The sequence below is a fragment of the Acomys russatus genome, chromosome X, assembly GCF_903995435.1.
Source record: "Acomys russatus chromosome X, mAcoRus1.1, whole genome shotgun sequence".
NCBI classification, from domain to species: domain Eukaryota; kingdom Metazoa; phylum Chordata; class Mammalia; order Rodentia; family Muridae; genus Acomys; species Acomys russatus.
Genome location: NC_067169.1, coordinates 68,508,221 through 68,528,572, shown reverse-complemented (window position 1 = coordinate 68,528,572; position 20,352 = coordinate 68,508,221). Strand labels below are relative to the sequence as shown.

The window sequence follows — 20,352 nt, the reverse complement described above, 5'->3', positions numbered from 1 at the left end:
ATATGCTGCGTGAAATAGGAATAGGTATTTCTTGTAACAAATATAAATTTTTGTTTACCGAATGGTTGAATAAGGGTCACATCAATCTGCCAGGGGACATTGGCCTTGAGGATTCTGTTGGTGCCCAACTGTTGTGTAAGCAGTACTATGAATTAGGGAGGCACCAGAAGAACAAGTTTTGACAATGTGATTATTGTCATTATTTCTCGTATAGCTTCTGTTTCATTGATCTATCCTTTGGTAAAAGTGGGGTGTTGAAGTCTCCGACTATTATTGTGTGGGGACTGATATGTGGCTTAAGCTTTGTTAATGTTTCTTTTGCAAATATGGGTACCCTAGTATTGAGGACATAGATGTTCAGAATTGTGATGTCATCTTGTTTGAATTTTCTTTGATGAGTATGATGTGTCCTTCCTCAAGTCTTTTAATTAATTTTGGTTGAAAGTCTATTTTATTAGATATTAGAATGGCTATACCAGCTTGCTTCTTCTGTCTATTTGCTTGAAATAACTTTTTCCAGCCTTTTACCCTGAGATAATGTGTACCATTGTAGCTGAATGTGTTTCTTAAATGCAGAAGAATATTGGGTCTTGATTATGCATCCATTCGGTTAGTTTGTGTCATTTTGTTGGAGAGTTGAGGCCATTGATGTTGAGAGATACTAAAGACCAATGACTGTTAAGTTCCTTTTTTTTAAGTCTCTTGATTTTGATGTTGGTTGAAGTACTGTGTTTTTCTGATTATGTTTTACTATGTTGAAGTTATCTATTTCCTGTGTTATTCTGGTTGTAGTTTGTTACTTTAGTTTGGAGCTTTCCTTTTATTAAATTCTGTAGGACTAGATTTGTGGATAGGAACTATTTGAATTTGTTTTTGTCATGGAATATCTTTTTTCTCCATCTATGGTTATTGAAAGTTTCACTGGTACAGTAGTCTGTAGTGGCATCTCTGGCCTTGGCCCAGGCCCTTCTGGCATTTATGGTCTCTGCTGAGAAGTCAGGTGTAATTCTGATAGGTTTGCCATTATATGTTACTTGGCCTTTTTCCCTTGTCACTTTTAATATTTTTTCTTTGGTCTGTAAATTTGTATCTTGATTATTATGTGATGGGAGGATTCTCTTTTCTAGTCTATTCTATTTGGAGTTCTATAGACCTCTTGTATGCTAATATGCATCTCCCTTTAAATTGTGGAAATTTTCTTCTATGATTTTATTGAATATATTTTCTGGGCCTTGGAGCTGGTCACCTTCTCTTTCCTCAACTTTTATTATCCTTAGGTTTCATCTTTTCATGGTGTCCTTGATTTATTGGATGTACTGTTCCAAGAATTTTTTAGATTTTACATTTTCTTTGAGGGTTGCATAAAATTCTTCTGTTATGTCTTCTACACCTGAGATTCTTCCCTCCATCTCTTGAATTCTGTTAGCAAAGTTAACCTCTACATTTCCTGTTTTCTTCTCTAAGTTCTCTCATTCCCGGCTTTCATCTATCTGTGCTTTTATCATTGTTTCCATTTTCATCTTCAGATCTTGAACCATTTTATTGATTTCCTTAATCTGGTTGCTTGCATTTTCCTGAGTTTCTTCCAGGGATTTCTTCATTTCCTCTCTATAGGCTTCTGTCATGTCCTCTCTAAGGTCCTCAATCTGTTTAGCTACATCTTCCTATATTTGTTTATGGATATTATTCATTTTCCTTATTATCATCTCCGTTACTAAGTATTTGTGGTAATTTTTGTGCTTCAGTTGTGTTCGAATTCTCAGGGTTACCTTGGTATTGGGATACCTTGCTTCTGGAGATGCCATATTATTTTGGCTTTTGTTGTTTGTATTTTTTATGCTGGCCTTTAGTCATATTGCTGTTTCTAACATTAGGAAGTAGTTTCTCGTGTCGGTCACTAGTTGGTGAAAGCAGATAATTGGTAAGTGTTTATAGGTTGAGACCACTCACCTATGGAGACCTTGGAACACTTCCTTGGATCAGGGAGATGACCTGCTTTCAGCACAATGGGACTTTGCTCCACACACTGGGCAGTCCAATGGGTCAGCAGAGGCTGGTGCTGGTGCTTTGCAGCCTCTGTCTTTGACTTGACTTTGGAAAATATGACCTCAGTCACTTGGGCCCCAGGATATTGGATCAGTCTGCCAGACAGTGCAAATACCATGCACTTGGTTGGACAGTTGGCTAGGCTTCCATCAGTTCCCACTCAGGCTGTGGCACTTCAGTTCAGTCTGCATGAGGATGAGGGAACCACACTATAGATGGAGAACGTGTCCACAGCCACCTGGGCAACCTCTGTGAGCCCTGGGTCCCTTTGTAAACTGGTGGGGTGATCTGAAGTCAGATATTTCTCAAATCCACAGTCTGGGTTCTACCCTTGGCCAGCAGACAATGAAGCTTGTGCTCTGTGCAGGTAGAGCCCAATTGCCTTCGCTGGCTTTGGAGATCCTGCCTGCAGCCACAGGACCATGGGGCTTTCTGTAGATTGGTGGAATGATTTGAGTTCAGATCCACTCATTCTCTTTTTCTCTCCCTTGGGCCAGCAGATCCAGATGCTGGAACTTGACTGCCTACAGTTCAGTCCCAGATACAGAGTCCAAGATATAAGGCATAACTACAGCTCATCGGCAGGTATGTGGCCAATCTCTGTGGACTGGGCAGGTATCTTCTGTTAACCAGTTGGGTGGACTGTGGCTTCCAACCTGGGCCCTAGGTCAGTCCTGCCAATCAGATATCTTGTATGGTCTTAGATCCCTCCATATTATAGTTTTGTAACTTGGTATTTTTGTAATATTCCCAACAGTGTGTGTTGGGCCTGTATCTGACTGTCTTGACTGCTTTTGTGATTCTTTCTTTCTTACTGGTTTTCCTTGCCCAGTGTTGCACTCATTCATCTGAACTGTACTAACCTCTGTTCCACTCAACTGAACTGATCTGAACTGCCACAAACTGAACTGCCACTATACTGCCTCTCAGTGATACTGTACATTATTCTCTACTGTACTTATTAATCCTTTCTCTATTGCACTGTCTGCTCTACTGAACTCTACTCTACTATACATTATACTACTGTATTATCTTCTCTACTTTCTCTCCCGATTGTGTCTTCAACTCTCCAGTACTCAATCTGCCTCTCCCTACATTCTCATACATTCTCTCTTGGGTGTTGTTCTTGTAAGAGTTAGCTGGATCATATTCTGCCATGTAGTTCTCTGATTCATCATTTTGTCAAATAGATGTCACTGTTTTTGGTTAAAAATGTGCACTAAGGAAGTGTGCAGACAGATCATACTGTAATACAGGGCATATCTGCCTTCTAGCCAGATCGCATAGACCTGGAAGGTCTTTGGATGTGATCCCTTGCCAAAGCAGCCTTGTTGATGTATTAAAATTTCTCTACACATGATAATATATAGTATGGTGAGTATAGAAAGCTCTGAGTGAAATCTTGAGTGAATGTGTGCTGAGCATAGCAATGCCAAAGACTACATTGGGTCAGTCTTGATGTGGGGTGGGTGGCAAAGCTTTTCTTGAGGTCCCAAATAGAAGGATTAGTAGCATGTGCAGAAAATTTTCACTGTAGCTTCCTTTCTTTGGGTGTTTAGAGCCCAAAGACTAATCCCTTACAGAGACTGATCCCAATAAGATAATATAAATATGTCTCATGAATCAAAATGTATAAAAAAATTCTGCCTTATTCTTCAGCTGTATTTAATAACCCAGAATCTCTGTTAAGCTCTATAGAATAAACATGTTGAGTTGCCCATTTGTCCATTTTCCTGCCTTTTCTTCATTACCTCTCATGAACTTTCCTTTATCCATTTTAGATATAAAGATCATATTATGTTGAATAAAAACAAGTTTTTTTCATGGTTATGATTAAATATATGTTTTTCAAGGATTGAGATATGCCTATACTTAATTGTAACTAATAATTATTCTCTACTGCCTGTTCCAGGAGATTGCAACCTTGTTATAAACATCTTGTAAACCCACCTTTATTTCAAAAAATTGTTATAGCTACTTTGCTATGATTAATGTTGTTATGACTACATTGTTTAACCCTGCCTATTTTGCGCACAAAAACCACCATTGTTTTAGCTAATGTGTTATTCCCATAACAAAACACAATACCCAAAGCAACTTATAGAAAAAAAACATTTAAATGACAGCTTGCATATAGTTGCATATAGTGATCCATCATCATCATCATTTGGGACATGGTGTTAGTCAGGTGTAAATGCAATCTCAACAGCAGCAGAGAGCTGTTATCTGATATACAAGTTAGAGTCAGAGGAAAAGGAAAAGAATTGGAATGCTATGGGCTTTTGCAACTTCAAAGAGCATTCTCAGTGTTCTAACTTCTCTAATAAGGCCACATCTCTTAATACAAGCTAAACAATTTAACATGTTGGGACTAAGCATTAAAATATATGAGTCTAGTGGGGTCATTCTTATTTAAACCTTCACAGATATTTTAAGCATGTGGCTTTTATGGTTTAAGAAAATCAGTTCAAATGTCTGAATAGTATGCCAATACATAGCAAAGTTCAAATATTTTTGTATTTTTTGAAACTAAAACTTGACTACTTCATTTTTATCTTCCCACTTCTCTGTCCTCCCCAATGCTTACATAACACACCTCCCCTTGCTTTCCCTCAATTGGTTTCTGTTTCTTTGTGTATTATTTAATGTAAATTTTTAATTATGTAAATATGTACTATGATTTAAGAGATGACCATTTAGATAACAAATTTGCAAAATCTTCCATGAGGACAAATATTTCTCTCATATCAGTATTATTTAGCTGTCTATAATTTTTTCTAGGGCCCATAAGATTTATTCCTTCCATGTTTGCATGTCAATTGATATCTTTTTTTTAAAGTCTTATTCAATCATCCATGTTGATGGATTCATGGTGAGGCTTCTCAGACATTTCAGGAAATGAAATATTTGTTTCCTGTGATGAAGGAGATTATTTTCTTTGTCTCAACTCAGCTAATTTGAAAGTGAATATCAGCCAAGTATCATTTACTTGTTTTCCCTTGAAAGACTACCATGTGTCTAATAACTGAGCTTGAGATTTCAAGACTACTTGAACAAGATAAACAAAACATATCAAAATCCTCACTATTTTCCAAAACTTACTGGCAGTTAAATAAATATCCTTCACAGTATCCAGCCCATATTGTCACATTGAAATTAAACTGCTACAGAATATAAATATTCTTATTTGGTTTTTTCAAGTGGTTAGAACGTGAAAAGATAAGTAACTATGGCCTTATATATTTGAAGACTTGGTCATTATTTATTGGCCCAGTTTGGGAATAATATAGAACCTTTATAACATTTGGCCTTGCTTGTAGAGGTATACCATTTGATGGTGAGATTTGATACTTATGACCTTGCCCACTTTCTGTTCATTTTCTCTGCTTGCTTTGTGTGAATAAATTGTGCCCAGCTACTTTACTCTTTCTGAATCAGTAGCATACTGCTCCAGCCATTAGGGATTCTCTACCCCCTCCCTCTGGAGCTAAAAGTGAAAATAATGTTTGTCTTCAATAATTTGTTTCATGCATGAAAATATATCAAATATTTTACCACAAATCTAGAAAAAAAACTAGCGTAGAATATTGTAATTGTATAAATAGAACTTTTGCTGTAAGTACTTGATCATGTTGGTGTTGGAAAAAATGTAGAAAATTTTTGAAATAGAAACTAATTGAAAGTCAGAGACTATTGGGCCATTATACTTGAAGCCTGGAAGATAGTACTCCTGAGTACTCCTGGAGCCCCAGTACAAGTGGTTTCAGAGGAGAACAAAGAGCATATTAGTAACTTGTGTAGAGTGTCCTACTCAATCTGGAAGCTGAAGTTGGCTGTGAAGTCCAAGTGGTGCCTCCTTTGGAGCATGGATTCAGTAAGTTTTAATGAAACAGATTCTTCCTTTATAGTTACAGAGAGTGTCTGATGCCAGAAAAATATGTTTCAGATACAAAGCTCCAGAAATAAGGCCTTGAGAGACCATTGAATCAAGCTATACATGTTAATACTGCTTTGTGATGGAAACCAAAAGATGTTAGAGATGCTTGAGGGATGAAATATTTGTCAAAGAGAACTGCATACAGAGTATTTGCCAAAAAGGTTGCTTAGCTTGATTTTTCCTCACTAAGTGCCTATTCCTATTTTAAATGGGAATACATATTCCATATGTATTGGAATCAAATAATTTGGTTCTTTTTACTATTTTATATTATAGAGACTCACTGTTAAATTATTTTCTTTAATCGTAAAAGTGAGTTTGGATTTGGGTGTTTGATCTTTTCAGAACAATAAGAATATTTGAAGTTGGAATGAATCCATGTTACATCATGAGATGATCTTGAGCCTAAGAGGGCTAAATTTGATAGACTTAGTGAAAAATATCTCCCATGGGCTTATACATTTGGACACAGGTCTGCCAGTTTATTATGTATTGGGGGGAACTTCTGGAATCTTTAGGCTGTGCATTCTTGCTGAAGGATGAATTGTATGAACGTATAACCTCACTGCCACTTGATATTTTCTTTCTATGCTTCCTAGAGATAAATTTTTGATTATCCATGTTTCTTACATAATGAGCCCTGGCTCAGAGATTCATATTACTTTTTGTTTTTAAACTCCATATAATGTAAATACATTTATTTAGGTAAAATCTCTCAAAATTTCCATATTCCCCAATAGTGCTATCATGACAACAGAGAACAGTGTTGCAACACATTGAAGTTGAGTGATAAGATTAAAACTATAGGACAAGGTAATTATTTTGTAGCCTTTACTGTGGAAGAACAAATTTTTCAATACCTTATTTCAAACCAAATATTTCTAGAGATATAAAAAATATTTTTCACCTCACCAGACAAACAATGGTAAAACAAATTTGTTAATGGAGATAAGTGTTCATAATTTGGTCAAATAATTTATTTTGGTATGTTCTTTTATTGTAATCTGCAGAAAGATGGTGTTTGGTACAGTAAAATGAGTAGCATATGACTAATGTTGTAAGTTACATTGTATTTCATACAAATTCTATCACAAGGAAATATGAAAACACATGCTGTATAATTTTTATACCTAAAATACATTCACATATTTCAGATAGCAATTTTTAAAATATATATAGTGCACTGGTAAATAGCTTAATTTGGTCTCTTGTACTATACTTTTTTCTACAACTATTAATCATTTTTTTTATAGAAGCATTCTAGTTTATAAAGAGTCAGTTCTCTCTAGAGAAGTACTGATCTGGAATGCTATAAGATAATTTTCTACATTTTTTCTTGATACTTTTTTCTGGTTAACCTGGGATTGAATATTTTGGGTAGAGAATTTCAAAGGACACTTTTAATACCATTACCACATTACCAGAATATATAATGGTGTAGTTTTACTTTGTGTAGTTAGTACAAGGAAGGAGATTTGGGTGCATCTTATTTCTGACTCAGTCAATTTTTTCTAAGATCCTGCACTTTGTCTACTCCTCAATTAGACAACACTTTCTATCATAGCTCCTTCCTTCTATAAACTAAATTTACCTTCACTCTTTAGATTAAATGTGTGTACTAAGGATGTGTTTGTATTCTAGCCAGATCATAACGTAAACCAAAGGCTTCTCAAGATCAGTGAAATTAAAGACAGATCGTTGAGCTTGAGAGTTTCTTACACATAACAAGTTTACAGAGACAGGTTGAAGAAAGAACGAGCTAGACATAGGTGAGGACTGAACAAGCCAGAGAAGAAAGAGGAGCCAGACAATTACAACATGTTGCCAGAAATACTGTGAGGCCAGGCATAGCAATTCAGTCAGAAGCCAACAGAAGCCAGTGTGAAACAGTCAGCTTGCAGAAGAGTGTAGGCCAGATCAGCCAGTAAGAATTCAAAAAGACGCCAGGTGTGGTGGCACACGCCTTTAATCTCAGCACTTAGGAGGCAGAGACAGGTGGATTGCTGTGAGTTTGATGCCAGCCTGGTCTACAAAGTGAGTACAGGACAGCCAAGGCTACACAGAGAGACCATGACTCGAAAACGGAAAAAAAAAAAAAAAAAAAGAATTCAAAAAGAGCTAGAAAGGCTTGGGAATGGCCCTCATCAAATCACCTCATCTGAGGAAGTAAAAATATTTACAAAAAGTATTCTGTACCAGTATATAAGGACATGTACTATTAAATGAACTGAAAGTCAGATTATAAAAGTGTCTTTTATATATTTGCATGTCTTTTCTCATATGATTCTTTAAAATACAAGTTATTATTGGTTTTTAAATTATTTTTGTACCTAGACATTTACATTATTACACATATATACATACAATAGATTAACTATGGCAAGAATAACTGTGAAAAAATCAGGAATTATATAAGTGTTACATTCTTTGTGTTTTGGCTATTTGTATTTGACATTCTTCAAAAAGATATCTTTCCTATCTTGGTGCATCTAAATTGCTGAATGTAAATCAATCTCCATCACATATTGTAATTATCAACTTAGAACACCTATCTAGACCTAAAAATATCTTAACTCGTAAATGATTAAGCTTCTTTGTAAAACTAAGGTACCTGGCACTATTTACAGATGATATGATATTATTGGTTTTATTTAGAGAGAAAACAAGGTTGGACTCCAGGATGTCTCTCCTTTTCTTTTTCTTTAATTATTAGATTTGGAGAAAGGAGTTAAAAAGAAAGAAGGAGGAATATAGAAATATGATAGAACAAGAAGTAGATTAGTAAATCTACTCCTCAACTTAATTCCTTAATTGTTAGTCACAAGGTTGTTTTTCTATTTACTGGTAAAGAATTTTGTATATAGATGCAGAATAAGTTTAATTTTAGATACATTGTTATAAAATTCAAAGTTAAAATTATTCTTCACACATTCTATATATTTGTACTGTAATATGTGGTATTATATCCATACAACTCAATTATAATACACAAGGCTTACTTCTAATATTTTGAAAGTGCTATTGAAATTGGATTAGGTAAAGAAGTTAATTGTTAGTTGACCAAATCATGGTCATAGGAATTACTAGTCTATTTCATGGCAAGAATACACATCTCACATGTAATAGATAGATATGATTCTATAGAAAGATAAGGTATAATAGATAAAGTCTTCAAAAACCTCAGCGATATACAGCATATGGCATTTAAAGATGTTTTGTTATTTTAAAGATTCATTTACACTGAGGCAGGTTAACTGCTGGCAACACAGTGCCTAACTCAAAGAAGATGATAAGCATCAAAGAACCTCCTTATAGAGATGTCTTCAAATGTGAGAAACTATCCAATGGGGGAAATGTTCTTATTTCTACCACAGACAGAATTCTGCCTTAAAAAGGGCAAGCCTGGATGCAGGCAGAGTTGACTGCCAAAATCTGCCAAGACAGGTTATGCATTTCCTCCCCAGTTCCTGCCTCACAAATAAGTCTGTCATATATATTGGGCCACAAGGTTGAAGGTGATGCTCCAACATTATAGAGAATATTGGGTGAATATTCAGGCAACAAATGTCTGTGTTGTTCTATCATTTGGGAAGCTGCTAACCTGCACCCGATGTATACTCAGATAATTAATTTTATTTCGTCTCAAGTCTCTGATGGGGTTGAAGACCAGACAGCTTAGTTTCACAATTAAACTTAGTTGTTTAGGAGTTAAGATGTTTTTAGGTATAGATAGATATTTTAATGTGATAATGAGGAGATATGATAAGTATTGATTTACATTCAGAATTGTAGAGACAACAATATAGGAAAAATGTTTTCTATATGGCTGATAAATACAAATAGCAAAAACTCTATGAATAAAACATTTATATAATTCCTGATTATGGTTCTTCTTGCTATAGGTATATATGTGTAATAATATAAGTATATATGTAAAATTAAATAAAAAATTAATTAATTAATTTAAAAAGTATTTGCACACATAAACTTATTAAGCCAATTCACAAGTTTAATTTTAGTTGCTTTATGGTAGTTATTGCTCATCAGATATTTCAACTATTATAGTTATGGAATTCATTAGCCAAATTTTAGAAGTAAATTTCTGAACTGAGTACTTCATGATTAATTTACATTTTTCGTAGTTTATTTTGTTTTTTAAAAACTGTAATTATCCCAAAATTTATAAAATATCTCAGGTTTAACTTTTTCTATCACTTAGATAGAATAAATAAAATAATTTTGTGTTAACACATAAATACTTGAGAAGAAAAAATAAAGCTAACCTATAACTCTATATTTTTATACTATGATGCAAATACAAATATCAATAATAATGTTATATTTATTGATACTGTGCAACTTGATAGGTTACCATTAAATTAAACTGAAAGTGAAACAAGATTTATGCCATTTTGTTCCCTATATGTTAACAATGCTATCCATAAACATTTTAACTTGCATTACCTATGCAGAAATCTTTGTGCACCTGTTATGTAAAATAATGTAATTGTTAATTTTTTATTAATTTATTCTTGTTACATCTCAATGATTATCCCATTCCTTGTATCCTCCCATTCCTCCCTCCCTCCCATTTTCCCATTATTCCCCTCCCCTATGACTGTTCCTGAGGGGGATTTCCTCCCCTGTATATTTTGATTAATAATTTTATCTATTCTTTGCCCTAGAAAAAGTAAAGTAAGTATAAGCAGTACAATTTTGCCTAACACTTTTTTCAAATTGATTAAGATCATGTTTAACAAAAAGAACATGTGTTATAAGATACTATCTTCAATATCTGACAAGAATAATGCACCCAGGAAGTCTTACCAATATGAATATCTAAAAAGAGTTACACAATGATAGCGGTTGATATGCAAGTACACATAGGGTACATCTCACAAGCCCTTATTCCTAGATAAAAATCTACAAGCAATTAAAGACTACTAAAGGAGTTAAGGACAGTCTTTTCCAGGCAAAAACCCCATAATAGGCTATCCAATCCATATCCCTATGGGCAACACTAAATAGAATCAACAAACCATGTGTGTTTGTGTATGTGTGTGTATGTGTGTTTAGAAATAATTAAAGAAGAATAGTCATGAATTTGAAATGGAAAGAGGAAGATATAGAATATGGAGATGTGAACAAAACAATGTGGAAATGACTTATGTGTGAAATTTTTAGTAAGAATAGCAAAATTAAATTAACATGATATAGCTTGTTATATATAAAAATTGGCATAAAATGTATCAACATCTACTTTGTAATTTTATTTTAATCTATGTAAATTTAAAAACAAATGTAAAAACATAACATAGAAAAAAAAAGCCAATAGTCACTCTTTTGGCATTGTTGGTGTTTGAACCCAGGGGCTCATATATATTAGTCAAGTGTCCCAAATCAGCTTTTTATATTTGGCTTCACAAAAAGACATAATATAGCACAATTATTTCTCATAACTACTTTATTAATGTCTATATTTATGAATAAGAAACCATGCAATACAGAGCCTGAAATAGAACAATTAATACACAGTTGCCACTGGACTACATACTGCCATACTGCTCCCCAAAAATCCAATCTTTCACCTCCAAAGTATCCAGTACTTAGGGATACTGTTCACTTTCAGAAGCTGTATGATGTCACAGAGGAGGAGGCTTCCACAAGTAAAAGCACAAATACACAGTTTATAAAGTTTCAAATATTTTAAACAGGGACAGCATAATTTTCACAAATTTTATTCCTAAAAATATCATATACAATCACAAAATAATTGCCTTCCTTTTTTATTTGTGCACACACATTTTTATGAGCAGCTGTTTCTCCTCTAATGTTACTGTTGTAAACTTGTAGTACTTTTAACAATCATATCTATGGAAAGAATATGTGTGGTTAATGTAAGAAAGCTACTGTGGATGAATATTTTAAGGTTGCTGCAAATGATTCTTTAATGTAATAATTGTTACATGTTATAAAAAATGTCTCCTCTGCTCCCATAGCATCCAGGCAAGTTAGGCCACTTGGAAATGCCAAAAATAGTACCCTACATTTTTGAGAAAATTTTCACCTCAATCTAATTAAAGTTTGGGATAAAAATGAAAGAAAGTATAACCACAATTAATTATAAATCAGAAGAATATAAATGAAACGGTATTTTCATAAATGTATATTAGATATATACATATTTAACTTTAATAAAATAATTAAAGAAAACTTTAAATATACAATTTAAAAGTGAGCTCTTTATATATGACATGATTTTGTTTTAAGGACTGAACAATTTATGATTTGCTTAGTCTACTATTTTACCATTTTAATGAATATGTGTGACAAACATTAGTTTGAGAAGGCAGAAACTCTTCATACTGTCACCATTGCATAGTAGCACTCATCATTTAACAATATTTTCTAATCAAATTGCATAACTAAAAATAAATGTTAAATTATTAAATGAGACTACAAAAAATGGACTCTCTAAATTGTTTACATTGTTTGAATCATGTATAAAAGTTAGTTTTAATACACTAACACAGTATTAGTCAAAACTTGCAGATAAAGTTTGGGAAATAAATGTGTATGTGTTTAATACACAGTGTTTGAATAGTTACAAGTGTATATAATAAAGCTAAAGCTGAAAAATTAAGAAATCTTTTCACATAATATGGCCAAAATATAGAATAACCAGTCTTGCGAACATTCTCTGACAATACCAAATCACTGTCTAAGTTCAAATAAAATCAAATCGTTCTCTTTTTCTGAGGGAAACATTTTTGATTGATTGTAAACTCAGATATTTTGCAGCTCTAGGAGGACATATTTTACTTTTGAAAAGAATCACTTTGGGAGCTTTGTCAACATATAGTTCTGTCCATCCATTCAAAGAAGGAATTTGTAATGTGATGAGAAAGATCTCATCAAATCTGAGGCCATGGAAATTGCTGATGTCCAAGGCTATACCTAGTGGAAGCTAAGAAAGAGAGGGCATAGGGGATAATAGCTGGGCTCACACCCCTTGCCTCTTTGGCTACACCCAGCCTGCTTCCATTCAGATTCTCTCTGGTACAAAACCAGCAGAGAGTGCCAAGTCATTTTATTTTCTAAACACTGTCTAAGTCTAATTATAAAATCAGACTTAGAAAGGGCAACAAAAGCGTATTTGTTCATTCCTACATTTCTAGGAAAGGTATCAACACTTCAAAAACTGTTAAACATAAGAATATAAGAGCTTCCCTAGTAATACAGCAAGTCTCATAATCAGAAATAATCTCAAATATATATATTTTTCTCACTCTATATTTCCATTTCTAAAATAAGAATTCATATTTCTGATACATTATTTAATATATTTTACCCTCAATTTGTACCTTCCTTCAAAATTGTGTATATGTGTATGAATATCTCTATATTAGTTATGGAAAGAAAATATGCAAATAATATAAGCAAAAGAAATATTTTTCACTCACATGACTCTGCTTTTTTTTTAATTTGTATGTGTGTGTTGAGAGGAAAAACAGCAGTCTAACTCTACTGGAAGCACTGATTTTGTCATTCTGGGTTTCTTTCTTTCCCAGGTTTAGAATCTTCATTAACAACAAGAGCAACAATATCAATACATATACATGATCTTATTTCAATAAATTTTCAAACACCATCAATCTTTTGAGGGTTTTGTGCACCTGGAAAACCAGTATGCTTCAAATCCCTTGAACCACTAACAAATGCAAAAAAGGAAAAAGCAGTAATGCTAGTTAATTTCACTAATTTGACTCTAGGTGTTAAAAGTTAAGAAGTTATTCTATACACCAAATCATATACAATCTAATGAGCTTCACAAGGGGAACAATATATTCTCAAAACGCTACTTAACCTGCCGGGCACACAAAGGGAAACTTTTATCAACATTCATTGGAAACATTACCAATGAAATTATACATTTACCACAGTATATATTACAACATTTACACACAGTTTAACCATAAATTACATATCTTCAAGTTAAACATTACAAAGTCTACATCTAATTTAAGCAACAAGAAATATCCAGCACCCTCCCCCAACCCAAACATTAATTGATTCTTGGTTTAGTATGATACTGAAACAAGACATACTCTTGATTTTGTTACGGGGGAAATGAATCTTGTGGTGTTTCTGTAAATTTGTGAAATGTGAACACAGAAGATAATGGCCAGTTAAGTACACAAAACAGAAATGAATGTGTAGAAAACGAATGGAAACTGATGTTTCCTACAGATACTATTGTATTCTTTGCTTAGGATGTATTCTTCTCATATGTGAGATTTTGTAGTTCAGTGTGAATTACTGGGGTACTTCTTATCCACCCCAGGAAGCAGTCACTAACCTTATTTCTTCCTCTGCACATCTCCTTGAAATTCAGTACTGCAATACATTTGGTAGGTTTTTAATTAAATCTCTTGAAAAGTACTTTCCTGTCTTTCATCTTGTTTTCAGTAGTTTTCTTCAGTAAAATGAGCTAGATTGATAAAAATTCCTTAGCCTTATATACCTAGTATGGGGTTTTATGTACAGTTTTATTCATTTTTTTACTGAGCATCTTTCAGTAACACCCATTCAGCTGTCAAATCAACATGTAAATCATCCTAATCATATTTAGAAAATATTACTTTGCAGTAATAGTTATAAATTAATACTGCATTTAACATATCTATCTTCTTTGTGATTTTATATACAAATTCCAGAAGATAAATGCCCAATTTATACTGGGATATAGGCTTACCATGACAGATAAAATAGTATTTCTGATGTATTTTACACTACACTACAAAAATATATAAATATAAAAGAGCACATCTCCATTCTGCCTAATAGTTGCCTAATATGGTCATAGCTATTGCACTTCAGTGTCTCGAACTCTACTAAAGAGTAGAGAAATAGGTTGAAACCTAAATCTATACAGTTTATATATGTTATTTTTGAAAACATGTATATACAAATTATATCAATATATTCCTGAAATAAAGGTAGGAAACATAAAAAACAAGGAAAAAGACAAACCCTGTATAAGATCTTATATACAACCACTACTGTACATTTTTGAAGGTAGAAATATAGATAATAATAAGGTAGAGAAAATAAAAATAAGCAAAGCAAAAATTTGAACAAAATGCTATAATACCTATGCATCTAATTTTATCTGAACAAAAGTTTGGATGAACTAAAAGTAAACCTGGAAAAGCAGATCTTTCCCAATATTGCAATAACTACATGCTGAATCCACAAAAGTCAAAAAGAAGAAATCAGTAATATTGCACATGGTGGTAAAAAATAAAAATTAATTACTGTACATCAGAAATATATTCTAGGTGTTAATTTTTGTCATGATAAGCCTTTCTGTACATCAGGATATAATTTTTAATTATTTCTTTTGAAAATTCACAGTCCAAATCACAAATTTAAATTTATTTTATCACGTTTTGACTAAGGATCTAGCTCTATTCTTATCCTGATATCTGTTTTTATTTACAGAACTATTTACAAAATTCCCAATTTCGATTATTCATTAAAATTGAATGTTAATCTTTGAATATATATATATATATATATATATATATATATATATATATATATATATATATATATATGTTAAGGAAAATGTGAAATATCCATATAGGCTTTACAAGGGATGTTCTTCTATTATGGGAGAATCACCCCTTGAGGATCTGGCCTGTTGACCTGAAGTGAATGTGGTCAAGGGAATGACTTTAATTGAGTCATCATCGGGGTGATGTCTTTCAGCCATGGTGTAAAATTGAGCTCTTGTACCACCCTGTACTCTCTGATTGAGGGGACGCAGTCCATCAGCTCCAGCACCCTCCATCCATCCTTGCTGCAAACTCACTGCTGGTTGGGCCTGAGTGCGATGGAGTGTAACAGCATGTGGCAGAGGAGGACTGCGGTGAATTACCACAGCCTGTGCCAGAGGTGGGCTGTAACAGACTGTAGTGGCCTGTGTTGGTGGTGGACTATGGTGGAGTGCTGCTGCCTGTGCTAAAGAAGGACTGTGTTGGAGAGAAGCTGCCTGTACTGATGGAGGGCTGTGGCAAAGTGCAATAGCCTGGGTCACAGGGGGGCTGTGGCACATAACAACAGTCTGTGTCACTGGAGGGCTACAACGACGAACCGATGTGTGAGTCCTGGGTGGGCTGTGACAGAGAGCAGAAGTCTGTATCTGTGGAGGGCTGGGATGGGTCAGAGAAGCTGGCATCCAGCAGGAATCAGAGTGGCCCAAGATGAGGCATTCTTGAGTGCAGTTGTCAGAGGCTTCTTCCACAGTTGGCTGCACTGTTATTTCTGCAGCTGTCAGGGTGGAGAAAACAAAACAAAATCATATTTATTACCATCTATATGAAACAAATCACAACTAACTAAAAAGTTAATATTCTGTTTAAGTACATTGGAGATTTCCAGTGGTTTTACAACTTTTGCCCAACCTATCAGGAAATATTCCCAAAGTCAAAATAAATAGCAGGGAGTAGATGAATGGGTGGAGTTTTTTGTCTATTTATATTTGCCCTGCAAAAGGTACTGTAAGAGATGAAAAGATAAGCAACAGAAAATTATTTTCTTCACTATCAAGTTGTCTTCATAAAGTATCAGAAGTCACAGTGGGAATGAAATAAATGTACATACATGAATCTTAAGGCGAATAAGCTGGACACAGGAGTTTACAACATGTGCATGTCCAATTCTATAGTTTTATTCAAATGGTAAAGTTGTATGGGTGATAAATTTATCTATGGGTTCTAGGACTTGAGAGTGGATGAAATCTTGACTAACAAGGGCAGCAGAAGGAAATGCTTACTGATGCTATCTCTATGCTAAAATGATAGTATATTCATCAAACATATTTCAGATTGTATGGAACAACACTGAATGATTTTTATTGTATATAAATATAGAAATAGCAAGAAATGTTCACCAAGCATCAAGAAAATTAATGTTTTATGATTCATTTCAAAATGGCTGCAGTTCAAAATAGTTTTAATCAAGTGGTACTAGATGCAATATACATAATTTCATTTTAAACTTATGGTTTGGAATAGTTTGTGTGTGTGTGCATGTGTGTGTGTGTGTGTGTGATTCAACTCTTCTTTATCATAATAAAGATTTTTCTCTTAAAGACTTTAAAAAAGTATTTTTGACTGTTTAACTTTAAAAGTTTATTCTTTTATGTGTATGCTTTGTACATAATGTGAGTAAGTTAACGTGCAGTCATTCATTCCTAGATCCGCACAAAACTGACTTTACTACTCTCTAACATAATGTTTCATTGAATGAGAGTGTCACTGATTCTCCTGGCCTGTCTTGGGATGGCTTGCAGTTTCAGACATGCTAGCATTTTGCTTTCTTTTGTTAATATTGTATGTACATGCATACATGTGTGTGTACATCTGTGCGTGCGTGTGTGTGTGTCTGTGTGTGTATGTGTCTGGTCTGTTTTTATGTCTGTGTATGTGTATATGTGTATGGATAGATGGATAATGGGTACTTAAAGAAAGGTCCTCATACTGCACAGCAAGTGATTTTACTGACGTGACCATTTCCCCTGACTATGGACTATATATATTAGGAATCAGATTTAAAATGTATTTTTGAAAACACTTGAAACATTTAACTGAATATTCACAGGCACATGAACCATAAATTCTATCATATAGTACTAAAGACGTGGCTATAGAATTATTTTATTTGCCAAGTGTATAACAAAATCTCCAATTCAGGGTTGTATAAGTCAATGAGATTCCTTCACAGATTTGTGACCAAGTCAAAGCTCCAAAATAGGATAATGATTTAATTTGTGTGTTTGTGTGTAAACAATATCCAGAAAATAGATTAAGATGAAAATACTTGAATATTTAGATATAGAACTTGTCTATTGATGACTAGTAATTTTCTTAATCTTTAGTTGCAGCTATTGATTAAGTAAATGTGTCTGAAAGGTGTACATTAGATAATAATCATGAAAGTAATTTTAATTAGTTTAAATGAAAATGAAGCTAAAGATATGGCTCAATGAGAAACACTTGCCATGGAACTTTGAAAACTTCAGTTTGAATCTTCAGAAAGCAGGTAAAGCTGGGTATGGGCATGCATTTTATTACCCCAGTTCTTCAGCCAGCTAGCTGCCATGTAATATGAAAGGTAATACAAAACCAATACATTCTGTCTTAAGTAAAGTAGATGGCAAAGGCCAGCATAAAGATACAAAATCCTGTAATTCTTCAACAAGGTATGAAGCCGAACTAAATTGAATGAAGGGAAATAAAATAATAATATATAAGCATTTATTTTTCATTCAGATAATCCTTTAGTAAAAAATTTTTAGATTAACATTTACATATTCTGTATTTTTAAATGAATATTCCTAAGAAATCTGTTTATATCCTACTGATAATCTTTTGCAATGTGGACTTAACTTATACTCTTGGGGGTCTTTCTACCTGAAAAAATATGTATCATTTCACATATACATTATATTTTGTTTACCTAGGAAGATTGTTCTTTCATTTTAAATCTGGATGGATAGTATTAGATAAAATCATTGGTTAAAGTTGAGACAGGTTAACTCTTGGCATTACCCAGCCTACCTCAAAGAAGATGATGAGCTTCAAATAAACTCCTTATGGAGATGGCTTCAAGTGTGTCAAATAAGCCACTGGGTAAAATGTCCTCATTTCTACCACAGACAGAATTCTGCCTAAAAATTGGCAAGCACTGATGACTAAACTCTGTAAAGACAAGTTAACCAAGTCCTCAATAGTTCTTGCCTCATAAATAAGTTTGTCATAAATATTGGGCCAGAAGTTTGAAGATGGTCCTCCAATGTTATAGAGAATTTTGGCTGAACGTTCACCCAGCAAACTCTCTCTGTAATCTTCTCTTTTAGGAAGCTACTAGCCTGCACTCATTGTACTCTCAGGTAATTCATTTTATTGGTTCTCATGTTGCTGATGGGGTTGAAGACCAGATAATTTAGTCTCACAATTCAGCTCAGTTGTCTAGGGCTTAAGATGTTTTCATGTCTAGATAGATGGTTTAAGTTAATAATGATGAGATGTAATAGATATGGATTTACATTCAGAATTTTAGACTCACCAAGATAGGAAAGATATTTTCTTCAAGGTTGCCAAATACAAATAGCCAAAACACTGTGAATGTAACATTTATATAAAATTTCTGATTGTATAATGGTTCTTCTTGCTGAATGTAGTTTATTGTATTTATGTGTAATTGTATTAATGTATATATAAAATATCTATTATAAAAGATAGTAAAAAGTTGGATATTTCTTATAGCTGATGGAATACGTCATTCTTCTTTCTTTTGACATTCAGTGTTTCCTTATTATCCCAAACAATCTGGAATAGCCTAATAAAGAAGTCTCAGTTAGGAATTATCTAGTTTAGGTTAGATTTATGCATGTCATCTTATCGTAGGACCTGATGGTACCACTCCCTGGGTTTGGATTCTGAACTCTATACTAAGCACAGGCATACATGTATTATCATCTATACTATTGATTATGGTCATAGCTTCAGTTCCTGCTAACTTGATTTTTGTGAATTAGTTGTAATCTCTTATCTTTAATAAATAGTTTCTTTTTTTTCTTCAAGGTACTTTTTCACACCAATATGAAACAAAACTGAGACATTTGTCTATATGTTAAGATTTTCTGGTACCAGAAAATATTACGCAAGCTGCCATGGGATCTTATAGTTAATCCTATCTAACTGCAACACCTATGAAAGGAAAAAATGAGCAACATTGAAATATATTAACAAAGGTACAATCAATGGCACTCAAATGTTTCTGTTAACCAGAAGCTCTTTAATTTGACTTAATGTCCTCTCAACAAGAAAGAAGTCATGTCTAATACTGAAAACCATCTTCCCATCATGGACCTTAGAGAAGAATCAACTATCATCACTCTGCTAAACCAGGATAATCCATAACTACAATGTGCATCTTAAGTTGTTACCCACAGATAATTGTATCTACAACAACAACAAAACTTCCTTCATATCTTATGGAGGCTATCACTGAAAACCACAAGTGGACATGATGTATAAATCAATGGATTTTGGTGGACCCAACCCTGGAAGACATATTGACCTTACCATTCCTGCATCTATCACTCAGTGGCCATTGCTGAAGAAAAGTTAGAAAGATTTTAAGAGCTAGAACACCAGGATATCTACTATGGAACATGGTCCCAGAGAAATGACTGCATCAACAAAACTTGAACAATCACAATATCAATGACATCTAATAGGAAAGGGTTAAATGTTACAGGGTACCCCCATATAAGATAATGGACAGCAGACAATTAA

The 20,352-nt window shown here is 33.7% G+C and overlaps 1 protein-coding gene across 2 annotated transcripts in view; it reads right to left on the bottom strand.

Moving 5' to 3' along the window:
* Positions 1-15,597: 15,597 nt before the first annotated feature.
* The window catches only part of Pcdh11x (protocadherin 11 X-linked), a 598,814-nt gene continuing 594,059 nt past the window's right edge, over positions 15,598-20,352 (bottom strand). For both annotated transcript variants that reach the window (XM_051141350.1, XM_051141351.1), the window contains one exon: positions 15,598-16,318. In XM_051141350.1, the coding sequence (XP_050997307.1) occupies positions 15,636-16,318 (683 nt within the window). In that variant the 3' untranslated portion in view covers positions 15,598-15,635. The remainder of the gene's footprint in view (positions 16,319-20,352) is intronic.